The sequence below is a fragment of the Lissotriton helveticus genome, chromosome 11 (genome assembly GCF_964261635.1).
Source record: "Lissotriton helveticus chromosome 11, aLisHel1.1, whole genome shotgun sequence".
NCBI classification, from domain to species: Eukaryota; Metazoa; Chordata; class Amphibia; order Caudata; family Salamandridae; genus Lissotriton; species Lissotriton helveticus.
In genome coordinates this window covers 1,204,777,867-1,204,797,831 of record NC_136072.1, presented here as the reverse complement: position 1 = coordinate 1,204,797,831, position 19,965 = coordinate 1,204,777,867, and the positions used below count along the sequence as shown (strand labels likewise).

Below are 19,965 nucleotides of genomic sequence, written 5' to 3'. Positions count from 1 at the left end.
TAAAGCAGCCCCTGGAGTCCAGATAAACACCTAAATATTTATATGATAGGCCAGTTGAAAGACTTATTTTATTAATTGACCAGCCACCACCACAATAACGTTTCTTACCAAATGGAACTATCAAGGTCTTTTTCATGTTAATTTCTAATTGATTGCTGATCGTATATTGCGTTAATGAGTCAAGGAGCCTTTGTAACCCTACCCTTGTGAGGCTGAACAGGGCCAGGTCATCGGCATATAAAAGATTACATAATGCCATACCTCCTACTTTGGGCGGGTGACTGTTTACCTTATCTAAGGTACTTGACAGATCAGCTATAAATAGGTTGAAGAGAAGGGGGGCCAGCACGCATCCCTGCTTGACACCACGTGAGGTCATGATTTTTCACGAGAGATGCGTGCCGGACCCTAACTTCACTCGAACCCATGTATTAGAATGCAATTGAATGATAGTGTTCAGGATTTTATCTGGAATTCCCCACTGGCTCAGTTTTTTCCAGAGTGCCGCCCTGGGCACCCTATCAAACGCTGCTTTAAAATCGACAAAGTAGCAAAATGCCATCCTTGATGTTGAGAGAGCTTTGTCGATGATGGTGGAAACTGCTAGTAGGTTTGTCATAGTTCCTGAATTGGCAACAAACCCTGTTTGATTCTGAGGAATCAGATTATGATCCTTTGTCCATTGCCTAAGGTCCTCCAAGATGAGCCCTGCATAATGTTTCGCCTCTATGTCCAGAAGGGCAATTAGTCTATAGTTATTAGGGGCGGCTCGTGATCCAGCTTTATGAATGGGGTGAATAATTGCACCCCGCCATGAGTCCGGGATTGTCAGTGTCCTCAAAGTATAGTTGAAGAGGTTTAATAACACCATGGACCAGAAGGGAATGTCCGATTTAAATAACCTCTGTGGCAGGCCATTCGGGCCTGGTGCTCCGTCTTGTCTCCCTTTTGTCACTGCTTTAACAACTCGTTCTTCGGTAAATACATATACCGAGGCGAACCCCTGTGTTGTGTCGAAAGGAGTACTCGGTAATGCGCCAGCGCCAGTGCTATATACCCTGGCTGACCTAGTACAATCGTGGTGATCTTGTGCCTGAAAGTGATCCGTTAGATATGATACCCATTCTGCTTCCTGAATGTTCGCTGAACCGGAATTTATCAGGTTCAGATTAGTGCGGTTAACAAGAGACCAGAATTTCCTTGAGTTTTTTTGCTTGCTTTCCCACACCAGTTTCACCCAGTATTGAGTTTCCTGGACCTGTTTCTCTTGGGTGACTGCCCTCCTGAATGCTTTTTGGGCTTGGTGGTATATAATAAGAAAAGCACTGTTCCCCGGGAATTTTGAGAGCGACCTCAAAGCGTTGTTTCTCGTTCTCTTTAATGATTTTATGACGGTAGAAGCTGCAGCCCCTACTAATGGAGTACGGCTTGAGCCCTGCACAGTCGCTGGGTAAGAGCTGATCAGATGAAGACAGAGCTGCGACCCTTTCACTGTCGGGGGGCATCTTGATCAAAACTACCTATTATAAAATCCTTGCTTACTTTTAGAACACTCTGACTGTTGAACTCACTCCATTTGAGGCGCTTTCAATTTTCAGAGTATATTCCCTTATAGGTTACAGGAGCCGTTTTATGGAGTTCTGGATTTGTGATGAAGGAAATGACCTGCGGCCTGTGATCGCTTTTAGACCTTGAGTGGATGCAAAAACTGTCCAGGTTAAACAATAGTTCTGAGTTACAAATAGTAAAATCTAAGTAAGACTTTTTGCTTCCATTCGACCAGGTCCAGTTTGGAGGTGAATCGCTGGTTGACCTTCCATTCACTACCAGGTAGCCTGCGTTGTAGAATCTCGTCACAGAGAGCTCATCCAATATGTTAGAGGCTTGGATCGGAGGTTTAGATTGAGTCATAGCCTCAGTAATGTTAGTCAAATCGGGCCCTTCCGTGTCTGCTACATTCCCCTGAAATAAGTTGGTATTGAAATCCCCCCGTGACAATACGGTCCGAGTTGGGGTATTCAGTGGCAATGTCATTCATGATTTCACAATGGCGGGCCAGGTGGTCTTTTTTGTACGGGTGCTGGGGTTAATATACACGTTTATGAGGAAGAGCGAACGCTGCCTCCTCCACGGGTTAATTTTAACCCCTAGTAACCAATCTTCTTTGAAAAGGAGTTGATTAAATACACCTTTTAAGTTATTAGAGATGTATATGGACAGACCGCCTTTGGGGTGGCCGAAGCGGCTGACCCTGAGTGCTGATTTCCGAAATTCAATGTATCCTTCTATGGGGCGGCCCTCTAACGCTCAGGTTTCCTGTGGGGCAATTGCTGCATGTTTGCAAAAGAAGGCCATAGTGTCATCTTTTGAGATTTTTTGATGGAGTCCGCTAATGTTCCATGAACACAATGAGAAGGGCGACCGCCTTTGCCTGTTATCTGTTTTTAGCTGTGGATCAGCCACTGAGAGGGGTTTTCCAGAGGGATTGTATTTTTCTCCATGCGTTTCAGCCACAGACGGTCAATTTGAGTGTTTGGAAGACAGGATCGCTGGCAGCCACCCCCAACAGTAGTTTAGTTCTACATTGTCACCAACTTTTTCGGGACATTTAGATTCAACGTCTGACCCTGACGCATTTTTTAAGACAGAGTAGGGTCTCACACGTTCTGTTGTTTTAATTGTTGCCAACTGCCAACTGACTGGGTGAAGTCGGTCTGGTTAGCAGGGAAATTGGATACCCTGGCGTAGAATAAGGGTACACTCTAATTCCCCAGTTCCGCAGAGTGGACTTCTGTTCAAGAAAAGCTCCTACCCAGCTGGCCGATGAAAAAGTCGCCACAGTAACCTCAGAAGGTCGGTTACCTCAGGGGGGAGGGGGGGGGGAGAAATTCGATGGATTCAATGTTGTTCGTGGCCAATCCTGCTAGCCCCGGGATGCCTTCCACTAGTTTTTACAGGTTGGATCTATTAAGAATGTCATGCCGCCCCTTAGATTGTATTCAGGGGCCAGTAAAATCTGATGACACGATGGGTCGTTATTGCTCGACTCCGGTGCACTTATGGACGTGATGTCGGATTTTTCGACTGCCATATCTGATTTAATTTCGTGTAACTGTTGTGTCAGTAGTTGCGAAACCCTCTTCAAAAGTGGGCTGTGGCTGGTCAAGGTTATCGGATCGTTACAGATAGTTTTGGAATAATTTAGTCTTAACGTTGCATTTTCCTTTCCAGAAGGAGTTAGGGCCATCGATGGCCTGGGTTTTCCTGATACCATCTTGGGCCCGGTTTTGCTTGCCTTATCTGAACTCACCCTTGGGTTTTCTGTGGAAGCGCTGCACTCAACTGTTTCTCGGACCATAGTTTGTTTGCTTTGGTCCTGATGGCTCCTCACTGGTTCTTGGGTGAGTGTTTCTGGGGTATCTCCGTTGGGGTTTGTCATAGGCTCTTATGCGCTGGTTTTAGTAGAGGATTTTTTATTTTCTGCTTTTATAAAGATACGAAAGAATTCATGGTGGGCCACGTTGGAATTTGCCCTAAGTTTGTTTCTAGCTTTACGCTGGCGTTTACGCTCTCTCTTACTGCATGGTGGAAAAAGCCCTAGGGGAGCCTCCACTCTTGGAGCGATCTGAGGTGCTGGGCTGTCTTTTCGCCCAGGCTCAGATTGGTCTAGCCTGGTTACAGGCCCAGTTGGTGTCAGTGGGGGACCGTTTTCGACCGTCAGATTTGGTTGTGATTGAACGCACTGGGAGTGTCCATTCAGTTCCGTTGAGCCGGTGATTATTCCTGCATTTGGCGCCACCCCTTCATTTATGTTTGTATTTTGCTTAACAGGATCTTCAGTGGGTTTTTGATGTTCTTGCTGTAAGGGGGAAGGCGGTGTAGTGAGGACATTTCCTCCCCTCATCAACTTGACTTCCCTTATTACAGTAGTTAGGCATTCTGGAAGCAGAGAAAGAGAATCTATAATTGGGGAGCAACAGCAAGTTGATTGGGCAAGCTTCGTAGAGGCTTGCGCCCTTAGAATTAAAGAGTTTAATTTATCTAATTTGCTGTCGATCCCAGACGTGAATAATGCCAAGGTGTTTAGTAAATCGACCTGCACCTCCAGTTTTACCGAATGGTAATTTAGTGCATTAACAGTTTGTTGAAGGGTCTGTAGGAGTTGTGGCCAAGCACTGGTCGCAGTATTTTCTTCGATGTTTAATTTTTCGTTTAGGTTGGGACTGGGCCTGGGGGAACTTTGGGTGGTCTTGAAAAAAAGAGACAAATCTGACATAGGTTGATCATTCAAGACAGACGGTACTGGCTGGTTTTGCAATGGGTCCTTTATTTGTCCGGGTGGCGAAAATAACAAGTACAGGGGACTCAAAGCTGGTGGTACTGTTGAAGTGGTTATTGTTTGTGGGGTTGAGGGTGGTTGACTGCTGTTAAAAGGCACAGGGTTGGCTTGCCCATGAATTTGCGCCATCGTTGTTTGCTGAGGAGGGGTCACCAGGCGAATGACGGTGGATTGTGTCGCCGCTGAGCGGGCCTCTGTTGTGCACATAGTGTCCTCCAACTGGGTTTGCAGTAAGTGAGGAGAACCCTTGTCATCTGCTGGAGACACGAAAAACTTGCCATATTGAAGGTGGGCAGATTGAGGATTTTTACCGGTATGGTTAATATAAGTAGACTCAAAAATATAGACTTCTGATGACTCAATTGCCGTCTTGGTTTCAGGTTCCCAATGTTGCGATGGGGCCAAGTGAGTTGACCCTGATTGAACCGGGGTTGTGGTGGTAATTACCTCCGGAGATTGCACGTGTGGTTGTGGCAGTTCAGCAGTCTTTGATGGCATTTTTCTAAAAAAATCCCGCAGGCTTAAGGGGTTTTGAGGTTTTAATCTGTGGTTAGCGTGGTCTGAAACCTCAGCAACGTCAGGTTGATTGGATTTCCTTCGCTTGGGTGCTGTATACTTCCTTTCTTTTCCTGATCTCATTGTTCCAGGATGGACTTGGGCTCTTCTGATTGCTCTCAGGTCCAATGCCACAAGTGCTTTATTACAATCACAAGGATTCAGGCGCTGTGTGCAATGACTGTGCGCTGTGTGGCTATATGAGTGTATAGCTAATGGCACCCCCCTGCTCACCTAATCCAACCTGCTCAGGGCCCCCCAACCCTGACCCCACCAGCTGTCACCACCTCGCCTCTCCAGGTCAGACCAAAGGTCCAAGAGCGACTGGGGCTGCGTGCTATACAGACTCTGGAAGCGAGTGCAAGCACCTCGAGGCCTGGGGGTGGGGTGGAGCCAGCAGGGTCTGGGTGAGATAATCGGGGCCTGGGCTGGCTCAAGAATGGGGAGCAAAGGGAGCAGCCCCAGAGCTGGTGAGTTTCCGTCAGCAAGCCAGGCAACGGGCAGCGAGTGAGGGGATGGCCAAAGGCCGTGGGCACTAGAAGGTTAGGGCGCCCGCCGAGAGCCCCTGCAGGAGCACAGAGAGCTGTGAGGGCTACAGGAGATTAACTAACAGGGAGAACTCGGGAGAGTTCTAAACGCGTGGGGCTGCGAGCGCCATGCAGTCTACGCGTTTTATTTTTTAGGGGGGGGACAAGAGAGGAAGCCGCCCACTCACCAGCGTGTCTTAGGGGAATGGCGGTAATACGAAAATTTGCCTCCCAGTCAACCCCAACACCCCCTTGCGTATACTGGTTGCGCACTACCGCACTGCCACCTTACCGCAAATCAACCGGTCTCAGCTGCAGGACATGTGTCCGTCTCACTGTGCCCTCGCTTGGCTCGGCTCCCCGCTTATCTCCGGCTCTCAAGCACAGCAGCCCTCATGCACCGCGCACCCACCGCCGACAGCCTCTCCACTCTCCTACGTCGCCACGCCTACCTGACGAGCCTCGATAATCACGCTGGTGGGACGCGGCCAGTCACAGCAGTCACCGCGGACACTGTTATTCTTGTGCTTCTTTGTGTCTCTGCTCTGACCCCGTCCCACCTGCACTGGCTCTGAGCTGTCGCCCTGTGCTGCGCTCCGTGCTGTCGGGGCCTGTGCTGCGGACTAAATAAAGCAATATTTCTTGCAACGACGGATGTGAAGGTGCAGGGCCTGGGGTGTAAAAGGGACTGTGATCAATCAAGATTTGTAAAGCATGGCTGCTTCACCCATGATTGTCTCGAGGATCTGTGTGATAGAGACTGGTAGGGATGCGGAGAGTGGCACACTGGGATGGTAACATGGGACGGTGAAAGTGGCAAGTGGTGGCACTTTGACAGGGACTGCAAGGGTGACTGTGAGAGGGGGCAGGACAGGGGTTGGGAGAATGGTGGAGGGGCTCCCTTTTGACCATCATAGAACTTCTGTGTGTCCATATTATCAAGAGACTAGTTGTCTCAATTTCTCTTGGCTGGCTCCGTTCTCTATAATGGCCATACTTCTGTCCCTCGGTCTCTGGCCTAAAGAGGGTTCCACCTGGATACTTTATCGCCACTGACAGTGACTAATATGATGTTGCGTCTTTTTTCAATAAGAGCTATGTTTCTGCATTGAGATACAATAGTAGGTGATCACACTCCCATCTGGTTAATTTGGGCTCGAAGTCAACTATGCTTACCTACATTTTTACCTATTCTGTCTCTCTCAATCATGGATACATTCCCACAGAGGTCACTTGATGCCAAGCTGGAGCCACTGGGCCCCAATGCTTTTACAATTATAGACCCGCCTAACCTACCAAAAAATGTATCTAAACGCCTCAAACACAGAATTTTTAAATGTTATCCAGAAACCTTAATCTCTACTTATGTCTTAAAAAGGGTTCTACAATTAATGATCTCAGCCTCCAAAATATTTGCACACAGACTAAAGTTCTTGGTAATCCCCTCTCCCATTTCCAAAGCCGACGCTACCATCAGCAAATCTAACAATGCGATAGTGCTCATCCAAGCTCCTGACCGTCATCTAGGCGCTTTTGAGGAAACGTTTCACAACATCAGGAAGTCTATACTTAACAGCGATCTCGATACTGCAAAGAGTTGGCTCAGCCCCTCATCCTCTCACAGCTCCCCCAAGTGATCCTGTTATATAGACCATCCCACCTTTGCACCCCTTCCTGTACCCCCTCACCACCTTCGCTCTGAGCAGCTCCCACTTTCCTATCTCCCCTTCTCTGCCAGATGGATCCGACTCTCACATGATTATCAGTGATCTTACCCTGCACACTGGTCATCCCCTATTCTTGGCAGCCTTAGCAATGGCTCTCTCACTCTGCCACTACACTTACACCCACATCCTGCGCTAGTCCCTGCCTTCTCTCTACTAATATGTCTCCCGCACATCCCATGGCTCACAGGGTGAGCTGTCTGAAGTCTGAAACCACTCTCTCAAGCTACATCTCTCAAATTACTTAGTATTCAGCTCAGAAGTCTCCCATCGTTCCCTGGCAAGCCTAATTACCTTACCAACTCAACCTTCTCTCCCCTGGATCACCCAGACCAGCATCACCTGAACTCTGCTATCACCTCTCCCTCCCACATGCGGGCTCCCGGATACATGCTTTGTCTTCTGATCATCACCTCATCTAGCTTCTTGCCTAGCTGATATCTCTTGGGATCTTCAACTACTTAGGGCTGACCTTCATAAGCTTACTATCATCACCTCAGAATTGGCTAATGACTTTTTGGCCCACACTACTTATGCTTACGCTCTGAACTTGTAATGTACCTACCTCCCCCCCCCCTCTCCCCTCAGCAATGTTCTGAGGATCCTCCTCACACGTATGATCATTTATTGTATTTATGTGGTGTTCCGATTCTTCTGTACTTTTTTTTTTCTACTCAGTTATCCTGCACTGTTCATATTGTTGTATTACCTACTTGTCTCCCTTTCTGCTATCCTTGTTCTTCTGTGAAGCGCTCGGATACCCGATTGGGTATATAACACTTTATAAACGAATAAGTAATTCAGGATTATTCAATTGGCTCCAAGTCATTGTTCCAATCAGAGTTAAACTACAAAAACCCCAATGCTGTTTCAAAATATGTCCTTGACTGAAACTTCCTCAAACAGTTGCTGCAAAGTCTGGATGTTCACCTTAGAGAAGGAAAGTGGTGGCGTCAGGTGGGGACTCCTCAAAGCAGGTGATAAAGAAAGACCTCATACATTGTATAGGGGCATCAGCAAAAGTGAGAGTAAGCCGAAATATGCAAATGTGGAGGAATCCTTTCAGAGAATGTGCCAGAATCCTTCCCCAGGGGTTGTAGGTTCTTTATAATCCAGACACCAAATGTTTGGTCTCTGCCAACGCAGTCACTGCATCCTGCTTCCACACCCTGAAGACGTTGAGGGAGATCTTCAAATGGCTCCCAAGCAACACAAGAAACAAGCATTTACAGTGCAATAGGTCTCGCATTCACACAAGTTTGAGCTACTGGCTTTGTAAATAATGAAATGAAAATGAAATGAAAAAAACTCTTTTATAGCGCATGGCTACCCGGAGGCATCCCAGCGCTTGCAGCTACAACAAGAAAAAGATCAGAGGTGGACGGGGTCAGAAATCGTTAGTTTATGGGGAAGAGCCAAGTTTTTATTTTCTTACGAAAAGAAAGATAATTGGGCTGCTGTCGAAGAGGAGGGGGCAGGGAGTTCCACAACTTTGAGGTGTTATAAGAAAAGAGGCGACCACCTGTGCGAGCCTTATTGATTCTACTGACTCGTGCCAGGTTGAGGTCGTTGGAACGGAGGTTTCTGGAGATTTTGTGTGCTTTGATCAGATTGGCAAGAATGGGGGGGCCTTTGCCCTGCAGATTTTTATGGGCATTACAAAGGGCTTTGAAGTGTACCCGTTCTTTTACAGGTAACCAGTGAAGTGATATCAGCGCCGGGTTGGCTGAGGAGCGAGGGTTAGTGCTCGTCAGCAATCTAGCGGCAGAGTTCTGCACCACCTGTAGTTTCTGGATTACAGAGACCGGGGCTCCCAGGTAGAGCGCATTACCGTAATCCAGCCTCGACAGAATCATGGCTTGGACCAAGATTTTTTGGGCTCTGTCGGGAAGTTGAGGGAGGATTTTGCGTATGGATTTAAGTAAGCCAAAACAGGTGGCCGCGGTTTTTCTGGCTTGTACCTTAAATGTGAGATCATCATCGAGCCAGAAGCCCAGGCTCTTGATCACGCTTTTCGGAGTCGGACTGGCACCCATAGAGGGGGGCCAAAGCGTGGGGGAATTGAATGATGCCTTCCTGCCCAGTAACATCAATTCAGTCTTTTGATTATTAAGTTTTAACTGGGACAAGCCCATCCACTTTGATACCTCTTCAAGACAGTTACTCAGACTTGTGTGGGACAGATCAGCCTGATTAAGAGAGACCACGAGCTGAGTATCATCAGCATAGCTGATCAGTTCGATTCCGTGAGGGTCCACTATCTCAGCCAAGGGGGACATGTACACATTAAAAAGTGTGGGGCTGAGGGAAGAGCCCTGTGGAACCCCACACTGCAGGGGTAATGCCGAGGAGTGGCAGTCTCCTTCAAATACTTTAAAATAACTCTCACAAAGAAAGGATTTAAACCAAGAAAGAGCTTTTCCCGAGACTCCGATTTCGTTTAGGCGGGATAGAAGAATACGGTGGCTTACCGTATCAAACGCGGCGCTAAGGTCTAAGAGGATGATGGCCACATTGCCACCTGTGTCCAGGATCCTTCTAGACTCTTCCACCACCTTGAGGAGCGCCGTCTCTGTCCCTTGGCCCGGGCGGAAGCCTGTTTGAGAGGGATGGAGTAGATTGAAGGCTTCCAGAAATGAAGACAGTTGCTGGTTTATAAATTTTTCTGCCAGTTTGCTAATGCCCAGGAGAAGGGAGATGGGACGGTAGTTGGATAGGTCTCCGGGGTCAAGGTTGGGCTTTTTTAACAGCGGTTTGACCATGGCAATTTTCCAGTCCAGAGGGACTGTCCCTGTTTCGATCGAGGTGTTGATCAAGTTGATAACTGGAGACTCCATGATAGGCAGGACTAGCTTCAAGATGTTAATAGGGACAGGGTCCAGGGGGGAGCCACTTTTGATTGAATTAAGGAGAGGGGGTAACAAATCTTTAGTGAGCGGAACGAAAGAAGAGAGTTCGGGGGTGGAGCCTTGAGAGGGGGGTTTAAGTAGCGGAGGAGAGTCGGGGGTGGTGATGGGTGGGAGGACCAGAAGAATGTTTTGAATTTTAGTGTGGAAGAAGAGTGCCAGTTCTTCACAGCGCGGCCCAGCTGCTTGTGGGGCCAGAGGGGGATCAGGGGGTTTCAACAGACTTTTGACAATTTTGAAGATCTCTTTCGATGAGTTGGGGGATGCAATGATTTTCTCGGCGTAGAAAGCTATTTTTGTAGCCTTTAGCGCAGCTTTATAGGCTTTCATGGAGGCTCTATATTTAGTTTTTGTCTCTGGATCGAAGTCTTTCCTCCATAATCTCTCCTCTTTTTTGCAGCTCTTTTTGAGTTTTCGGAGCTCTGGACTAAACAAAGGATGATTAAAATATCCCCTTTTTTGGATTACAGATTTCCTGGGTAGGATAACGTCCAATGAGTTCTCTATCCACTGATTGAACTCTGAATTCGCTATATTGATGTCCGGATTAGCGGGCGGTAAAGTGATCCTTAGTGCTTCCGACCATTCGTTTATCTTGAGTTTGGACCAGTGTCTTGTCTGTTTAGTGCTAAAAGGTTTGGCCGGGGCTGGGAGAGGGACGTTCCAGGTAAAAGGTATGATGAAGTGGTCAGACCATGGGATGGGGTTCGGGTGAAGTGTAGTTAGGCCGGTGATGTTGGAAAAAATAGGGTCAAGCAGGTGTCCCTTTATGTGTATGGGCTTTTGAAATGTTAGAACCATTTCGCAAGTCTCTAGATCTTGGGCCAGATCCGCAGCTATCATGTCATGTGGGTCGTCGAAGTGGAGGTTCAGGTCTCCCAATATAGTGAAATTGGGAGCTGAACTGGCGAGGTTCACGACCGTTTCTAGCAGTGTCTTGTGAAATTGTCCTAGGGATCCTGGGGGACGGTAAACTAAAAGGCCCGAGAAGGAAGCTGAGGGTGAAAGATGTCGCAGGCCTTTTATTTATATTTTGGGTTTAGAAACATAAATAAAAGGCACTGTCATTTACAATACGAATAGCTTAAACTCTCACAGATGCGAAACCTATTGCATTGCAATAAAGAACCTTCTCAACCGCTTGTTAGATTGTAAATATCAGAGGAAGAGACAGGCCTGCGACATTTTCAAAGTAGGGATAAATAGTGCAGTGAAGAAGTTGTGTAAGTGTTATAAATGGCACAGACACAAAGTGTGAAGTGAGAGTTACATATGATCTGAGCTATAAACTCTAACAAAGCGCTCCAACACCTTTCGCTCTGTGATTACACAGTCATGGCTCAGGAGAAAGAGAAGCATGCGCCCGTGTTACAGGGGAGGCCGTGCTGCCTAAAAAGACACATGTGGTTTCAGCTGAAGCAGCGCATGTCCGGCCGGTGCTTACAGACTAAATAACAGGTCCCATGAAACAATCGAAGTAAAGGGGCCAGTCGCCATGGGAGGGTTCAAATGAAGACAAGGCCTTACTAAGGAGGGACTAACAAGCCTATTAACGAATCCGAAGGCAGCATTTAAGAAAGACAATGACAATGACACAAGCCAATGAAAAATATTGGAGGAGAATGGGGACGGCTTCTCTCCCATACTCTACTACATCAGTCTCGCAGAGTGAGCAGCGCATGCGCGCTGCCGCTAGGCTCGACCTAAAAAACTTCAGTCTAACCCTAGTCACCAGCAAGCTGGACTACGGTCACACCCTATTTGCTGGTATCCTCGAGCAACTCACTAGAAGACTACAACCCATCCACAACTCGGCAGTAAGATTCCTACTCAGCCTCCCACACAGAACTCACAACACACCACACCTCAGGGAGCTCCACCGGCTCCCGATACACAAACACACTCATCACAAACTCATCACACATACATTCAAGGCACTCTAAACTCAGGCCCCCTACCTGGACAGCCACATCTCCTTCCACCACCCACCCAGACACCTCCACTCTGCACTACTCCTAGTCGCACACATCACACGTATACAAAGTACCAGAACAGGAGGACAGGCGTTCTCCGACATTGCTCCAAAAGCGTGGAACGACCGTCCATTTCACATCAGCGCCTGCTCCTCTCAGCAAGGAGCTGAATACCCAGCTTATCAATTAACCAACCTACCCTAGGCAGTGCCAGGCACACATCTGTTCAGTGCCAAGCTGACCTTGAGGGTGATAGTGCGCTTTACAAATACACAACATTTACCTCAACTGCAGCCACACAGGCTAACACTGAAGGACATTAAGCGGCTTTGCCCCGTTCACTGGGGGCGGAGCGGAGCTCACATCCAATGGGTGAGCTGGGCACAAGGAAATTGCATCCTTTTTAAAAATGATTCCTAGACACTTGTTTCAAGTATATAGCACGGAAAGCCTCCGATCCTACCAGAATCAGCATGTTGGGCACCACCAGGTAATCTTCTTCACTCCCAGAAGACATCTCGGGCACGAAGAAGAAAGTGCGGTCTTCTAAGAAGGACACCGTCTTGTTTTCATGGAAAGTGATGTTTCTTTTCTGCTTGTACTCTCTGCAAAACCAACAAAAAACAACACAGATATCATGGGTAAACATTTTCTACGTTCTCTGAAGAGTTGCTTTCTTTAACATCTACCAGTCTTAAACAATGTTCAGAGATGCAAGCTGTAAAAAGGGTCAGAAAGAATTAGGTATTTTAAGAAAAGCTTTTATTCTATTTACTTTAAGGGCAGATTTAAGTCTGTTCATATAACATCCGTGAAGAGGAATGGTGCCTCTCCTTTAAGACTAGAAAAAAAGGGAGCGGTGGAAACCACACAATAGACATCCAACACCACGCTCACATTGTCCCATCTAACAGCACGCACAAAGGGCCATCATACACCATGCCCACACTAAACATCATACACCATACTCACACCATCCAACACCATGCTCACACCTGAGCATTCAACACCATGCCCATACCGGAACAACAAACGCTACGCTGACACCAAACATCCATCACCACGATCACACCACACCCTCCAATACCATGCTCAAACGGCCTACTGCACACCATGCTCACACCACACCATCCAACATCATGCTCACACGAGGCATGCTACACCACGCTCACACTTGGCCAATCAACACCATGCGCAACCACACCATCCAACATCATGCTCACAAGGAGCATGCTATACCATGTCCACACCAACCATCTAACACCATGCTCCAATGGGCTATTGCACACCATGCTTACATCAAACATATCACTCACACGGATTGCTCACACTGGACCATCCAACACCATCCAACACCATGCTCACACCACACCATCCAACATCACGCTCACAGTGAGCATGCTACATCATGCTCACACCAAACATCTAACACCATGCTCACACTGGACCACCTTACACCATACTCACGATGGAGTATCTGACACCATCCTCGCACCACACCACCCAACATCTCACTCACACAGGGCATGCTACACCATAATCACACTGGACCATCCACCACCATGCTCAAAAGGGCCATCATATACCTTGCTCACACCCAACATCTAACAGCAAACTGGCCTTCACCAGTCCAATATGCAGCTCACACCTGTCCATCCAACAACATGCTCACACCAGGCCTTCTCGCACAATGTTCACACCAGACCATCTTACATCATGCTCAGACCAGACTTCTAACCCCAAGCTCACACCAGCTGTCCAACACCATCCTTCACACCAGACTCTATAACACCACCTTCATACCCGACCCTCTTACAACATGCTCACATTAGGCCGACTAACACCATGTTCACAGCAAACATCCAACACCATGCTGAAATGGCTATCGTGCACCATGCTTACACCGAACATCAAACACCATGCTCAAACCACACCATCCACCATCATATGCACCATGCTCACAACAACCATCCAACTGCATGCTTATGCCACACCATCCAACATCATATGCACCATGCTCACAACAACCATCCAACCCCATGCTCACACCACACCATCCACCATCATATGCACCATGCTCACAACAAACATCCAACTCCATGCTCACACCACACCATCATATGCACCATGCTCACAACAACCATCCAACCCCATGCTCACACCACACCATCATATGCACCATGCTCACAACAACCATCCAACCCCATGCTCACACCACACCATCATATGCACCATGCTCACAACAACCATCCAACCCCATGCTCACACCACACCATCATATGCACCATGCTCACAACAACCATCCAACCCCATGCTCACACCACACCATCCAACATCATATGCACCATGCTCACAACAACCATCCAACCCCATGCTCACACCACACCATCATATGCACCATGCTCACAACAACCATCCAACCCCATGCTCACACCACACCATCCAACATCATATGCACCATGCTCACAACAACCATCCAACCCCATGCTCACACCACACCATCATATGCACCATGCTCACAACAACCATCCAACCCCATGCTCACACCACACCATCCAACATCATATGCACCATGCTCACAACAACCATCCAACCCCATGCTCACACCACACCATCCACCATCATATGCACCATGCTCACACCACACCATCCAACATCATATGCACCATGCTCACAACAACCATCCAACCCCATGCTCACACCACACCATCATATGCACCATGCTCACAACAACCATCCAACCCCATGCTCACACCACACCATCCACCATCATATGCACCATGCTCACAACAAACATCCAACTCCATGCTCACACCACACCATCATATGCACCATGCTCACAACAACCATCCAACCCCATGCTCACACCACACCATCCAACATCATATGCACCATGCTCACAACAACCATCCAACCCCATGCTCACACTACACCATCCACCATCATATGCACCATGCTCACAACAAACATCCAACTCCATGCTCACACCACACCATCATATGCACCATGCTCACAACAACCATCCAACCCCATGCTCACACCACACCATCCAACATCATATGCACCATGCTCACAACAACCATCCAACCCCATGCTCACACCACACCATCCACCATCATATGCACCATGCTCACACCACACCATCCAACATCATATGCACCATGCTCACAACAACCATCCAACCCCATGCTCACACCACACCATCCACCATCATATGCACCATGCTCACACCAAACATCCAACTCCATGCTCACACCACACCATCCAACATCATATGCACCATGCTCACAACAACCATCCAACCCCATGCTCACACCACACCATCATATGCACCATGCTCACAACAACCATCCAACCCCATGCTCACACCACACCATCCAACATCATATGCACCATGCTCACACCAAACATCCAACTCCATGCTCACACCACACCATCCACCATCATATGCACCATGCTCACAACAAACATCCAACTCCATGCTCACACCACACCATCATATGCACCATGCTCACAACAAACATCCAACTCCATGCTCACACCACACCATCATATGCACCATGCTCACAACAAACATCCAACTCCATGCTCACACCACACCATCCACCATCATATGCACCATGCTCACAACAAACATCCAACTCCATGCTCACACCACACCATCATATGCACCATGCTCACAACAAACATCCAACTCCATGCTCACACCACACCATCCACCATCATATGCACCATGCTCACAACAAACATCCAACTCCATGCTCACACCACACCATCCACCATCATATGCACCATGCTCACAACAAACATCCAACTCCATGCTCACACCACACCATCATATGCACCATGCTCACAACAAACATCCAACTCCATGCTCAAACCACACCATCCACCATCATATGCACCATGCTCACAACAAACATCCAACTCCATGCTCACACCACACCATCATATGCACCATGCTCACAACAAACATCCAACTCCATGCTCACACCACACCATCATATGCACCATGCTCACAACAAACATCCAACTCCATGCTCACACCACACCATCCACCATCATATGCACCATGCTCACAACAAACATCCAACTCCATGCTCACACCACACCATCATATGCACCATGCTCACACAAAACATCTAACTCCATGCCAACACCGGACTATCCAACACCACGCTCACACCAGATCAACCGACACCATGCCTACAACCAGGGCCACTGGGATTATGCGATTGTGCAGCTGCAACGTTTTTCAAATAATTATAGATTTGCCGAATTAGACACATATCCATCAGCTGCTGCATACTCTGCAACTTTTACAAAACATAGTTTCTAGCTAAAACTGTTCAAAAGTTACTAAAAAAGCATCAACGCATGTCGCAGCACAGTTGAAGGCCCAGTGCAAATGTTCACCTGTTGCCTCTCTCTTGCTTATTGCTAAATGTGGGTGTTAAACCGGTACTAGGGGTGCAACCGCTGCCCAAACAGTGTTAACAAGTGTGAAAATTACAAAATGATGAAGTAATACTACATGTGCCGCATTCCGCTGGATAATTTGCCTTTTCTTGCCACATAATTTACACAACTCACCATACATCGGCCTCCCGGAGAATCTGGTGTCCAGACTGCAGGTGATTATGAATGATGCCGCGAGGCTCATTTTCAAAGCACCCAGGCGAACACATGCATCGCCGCTCCTCAAACAGCTACATTGGCTTCCGGTCAAACAGAGAGCTAAATTTAAGGGCCTCTGTATCGCACACAAAGCCCTCCACAGCAGTGCTCCCAGCTACATCAAGGACCGTCTTGCCAAATACATCCCCAGCAGGGCACTACGGTCCATGGATGCTAGCCTCCTGACTTGTCCAAGATTCAACATGTCCACGAAAGGAGGCAGAGCCTTCTCATCTCTTATCCCCTCCATCTGGAATAACCTGCCGGGGAGTCTTCGCAAGGAACTGGCTCTCCTTCCTTTCAGGAAATTTTTTAAAACTGTTCTTTTTGCAGAAGCCTGGATATAATCTTACCCCTCTGGCTAGGCTAGGACCTCTCGGACAGCGCTGAGAGACCTGCTGGTGATAATGCGCTCAAGAAATAACAATAACAATAACAACCCTGCAGTGTAATTTGGTCCTCCCCTGCCACATAGTTCCAGTGGCCCTGCATACAAGAGACAGACAAACATCAAACTTACACCAGACTACCTAACGCCATGCTCACGCCATACCATCCTACACGATGCTCGCACTGGACCTTCCAACACCGCAGTCAAACCAAACTTTCAACACCATGCTCACATAGGCCATCCTACACCATACTCAGACTGGACCATCCAACACTGCACTCGTATCAGACATCCAACACTGCACAACAACCATCAGTGTGTCCGTGCACAGAGCTACACCTGAATTGTGATAAGATCAGGTACACCTCTACTTCACATGCCAGCCGCCTCTGTCTTACCAGGTCTAGGACAGGCTTTTTCTCTAAAGTCGTATGTGTACTGGTCCGTCAGAGCAAATGTTTCACCATCCTAAAGTCGCGTCTCTTAGTGGCAAACCTTTGCTGCTCTACTGATGGAACAATCAATGGTTTTAAAGACTGGCACACTACGGGCCGCTTCCGCTTCTCTGAGGTTGGCACAGAAATGGCTCATGCAGATGGAGGGCCAAACACAGGGATGACACTGGCACAGAGAGGGCACTGGCACAGAGAGGACACTGGCAGAGAGAGGGCACTGGTACAGAGAGGACACTGGCACGGAGAGGGCACTGGCACGGAGAGGGCACAGGCACAGAGAGGGCACTTGCACAGAGAGGACACTGGCAGAGAGAGGACACTGGCAGAGAGACGGCACTGGCACAGAGAGGGCACTGGCAGAGAGAGGACACTGGCACACAGAGGACACTGGCACAGAGAGGACACTGCCACGGAGAGGGCACTGGCACAGAGAGGGCACTGGCACAGAGAGGACACTGGCACAGAGAGGACACTGGCAAAGAGGGGACACTGGCACAGAGAGGACACTGGCAAAGACAAGGCACTGGCAGAGAGGGGACACTGGCACAGAGAGGACACTGGCAAAGACAAGGCACTGGCAGAGAGGGGACACTGGCACAGAGAGGACACTGGCAGAGACAAGGCACTGGCAGAGAGGGGACACTGGCACAGAGAGGACACTGGCAGAGACAAGGCACTGGCACAGAGAGGACACTGGCAAAGACAAGGCACTGGCACAGAGAGGACACTGGCACAGACAAGGCACTGGCACTAAGAGGGCACTGGCACAGAGAGGGCACTAGCACAGAGGACACTGGCACAGAGGGGACACTGGCACAGAGACGGCACTGGCACAGAGAGGACACTGGCAGAGAGAAAACACTGGCACGGAGAGGGCACTGGCACAGACAGGGCACTGGCACAGACAAGGCACTGGCAGAGAGGACACTGGCACAGAGAGGGCAATGGCACAGAGAGGACACTGGCAGAGAGCGGACACTGGCACAGAGAGGACACTGGCACAGAAGGAGAGACACAGAGAGGACACTGGCACAGACAGGGCACTGGTACAAAGAGGACACTGGCACGAAGAGGATACTGGCACAGAGAGGGCACTGGCACATAGAGGACACTGGCACAGAAGGAGTGGCACAGAGAGGGCACCGGTACCGAGGGGGGCACACAGAGGGCACCGTACCAAGGGACGGACAGAGACAAGAGGGCACTGGCAAAGAGAGGGCACTGGCATAGAGAGGACACTGGCACACAGAGAATACTGGTACAAAGAGGGCACTGGCATAGAGAGGACACTGGCACAGAGAGGGCACTGGCACAGAGGGAGAGGCACAGAGAGGACACTGGTACATAAAGGGCACAGGCACATAGAGGACACTGGCACAGAATGAGTGGCACAGAGAGGACAATGGCACAGAGAGGGCACCGGTACCGAGGGGGGGGACAGAGACAAGAGGGCACCGGTACAGAGGAAAAAGCACAAAGAGGGCATCACCGCAGACCGAGAGGGACTTAGAGGTTGACATCTTTTTTTTTAAATGTTTTTTTACAAACGATACATTGCTCTCGTATGGAATGACTTATGTTTTATACTGGCCCCACCACGAAAGCCTGATATATCTGTACAAACGTCATAACCTTGAAAAGGTCTAACGCCAGATTAGGGGGGCACCTCCTTGTGGTCTGGGTTGGAAAGCAGCAGGCGCCCCTGCCAGTCCTTGACTACCACTCCTTGATGTTAACGTTGAGGCAGAGTGTGAGTAGTGCTTCAAGCCCTTTCATAGCCAAGAAGAACCTCAACCGGCGAATCAACCTGGTCAATGCTCCCGAGGCAGGTTCCAGGATTACCCGCTTCACGCACGTGATATCAGCCCACGGAAACTGTTACAATTCACCGTTTATGGCTGGATATCTGCTGGAAAGTCGGTTATTAGTAGAGGCAAATGTACATCTGCCATTGCCACAAAGACCACTAACACAGTTTAGGTCTCAGAAAATCATTCCCCCGCTCAACCCTGGGTAGCTTGGCTGCAAGCAGGCAGGCTTTACTTCATAGACAGGTATGTAAAGCATTTTTAGAAAACGATTTAGTAAATAATTAAGACACCAAAATGAAAAAAATCCATTGTAGGGAACCAGAGATATGATTCTTTTTAAAGATTAGGCACTTTCTAATGCTTAAAAACCGATAGTGCCACTTCTGGACATTTGGTCGCTTCTGACTGGGAAATAGACAAAGTTTGAGGCTGACCGCGATGGAGCCCTGGCTGTATACAGTAAGCGGGATGCCCCGGTCAAGATTAAACCTTCACATTTAGAAAAGTTTTTGGAGGATTTCTCACCAGACTTCGTACAGCCTCGTCCAGCAGGCCGGATTGGGTGAGGGTTCTATGGATTGCCTTTCTTTGAGGGCCTAGCAGTCAC

At 48.5% G+C, this 19,965-nt stretch overlaps 1 protein-coding gene across 2 annotated transcripts in view; it reads right to left on the bottom strand.

The window, feature by feature from the left end:
* The window catches only part of SCARB1 (scavenger receptor class B member 1), a 703,088-nt gene that overhangs the window by 312,148 nt on the left and 370,975 nt on the right, over window positions 1–19,965 (bottom strand). For both annotated transcript variants that reach the window (XM_078668029.1, XM_078668028.1), the window contains exon 3: window positions 12,488–12,629. In XM_078668029.1, the coding sequence (XP_078524155.1) occupies window positions 12,488–12,629 (142 nt within the window). The remainder of the gene's footprint in view (window positions 1–12,487; window positions 12,630–19,965) is intronic.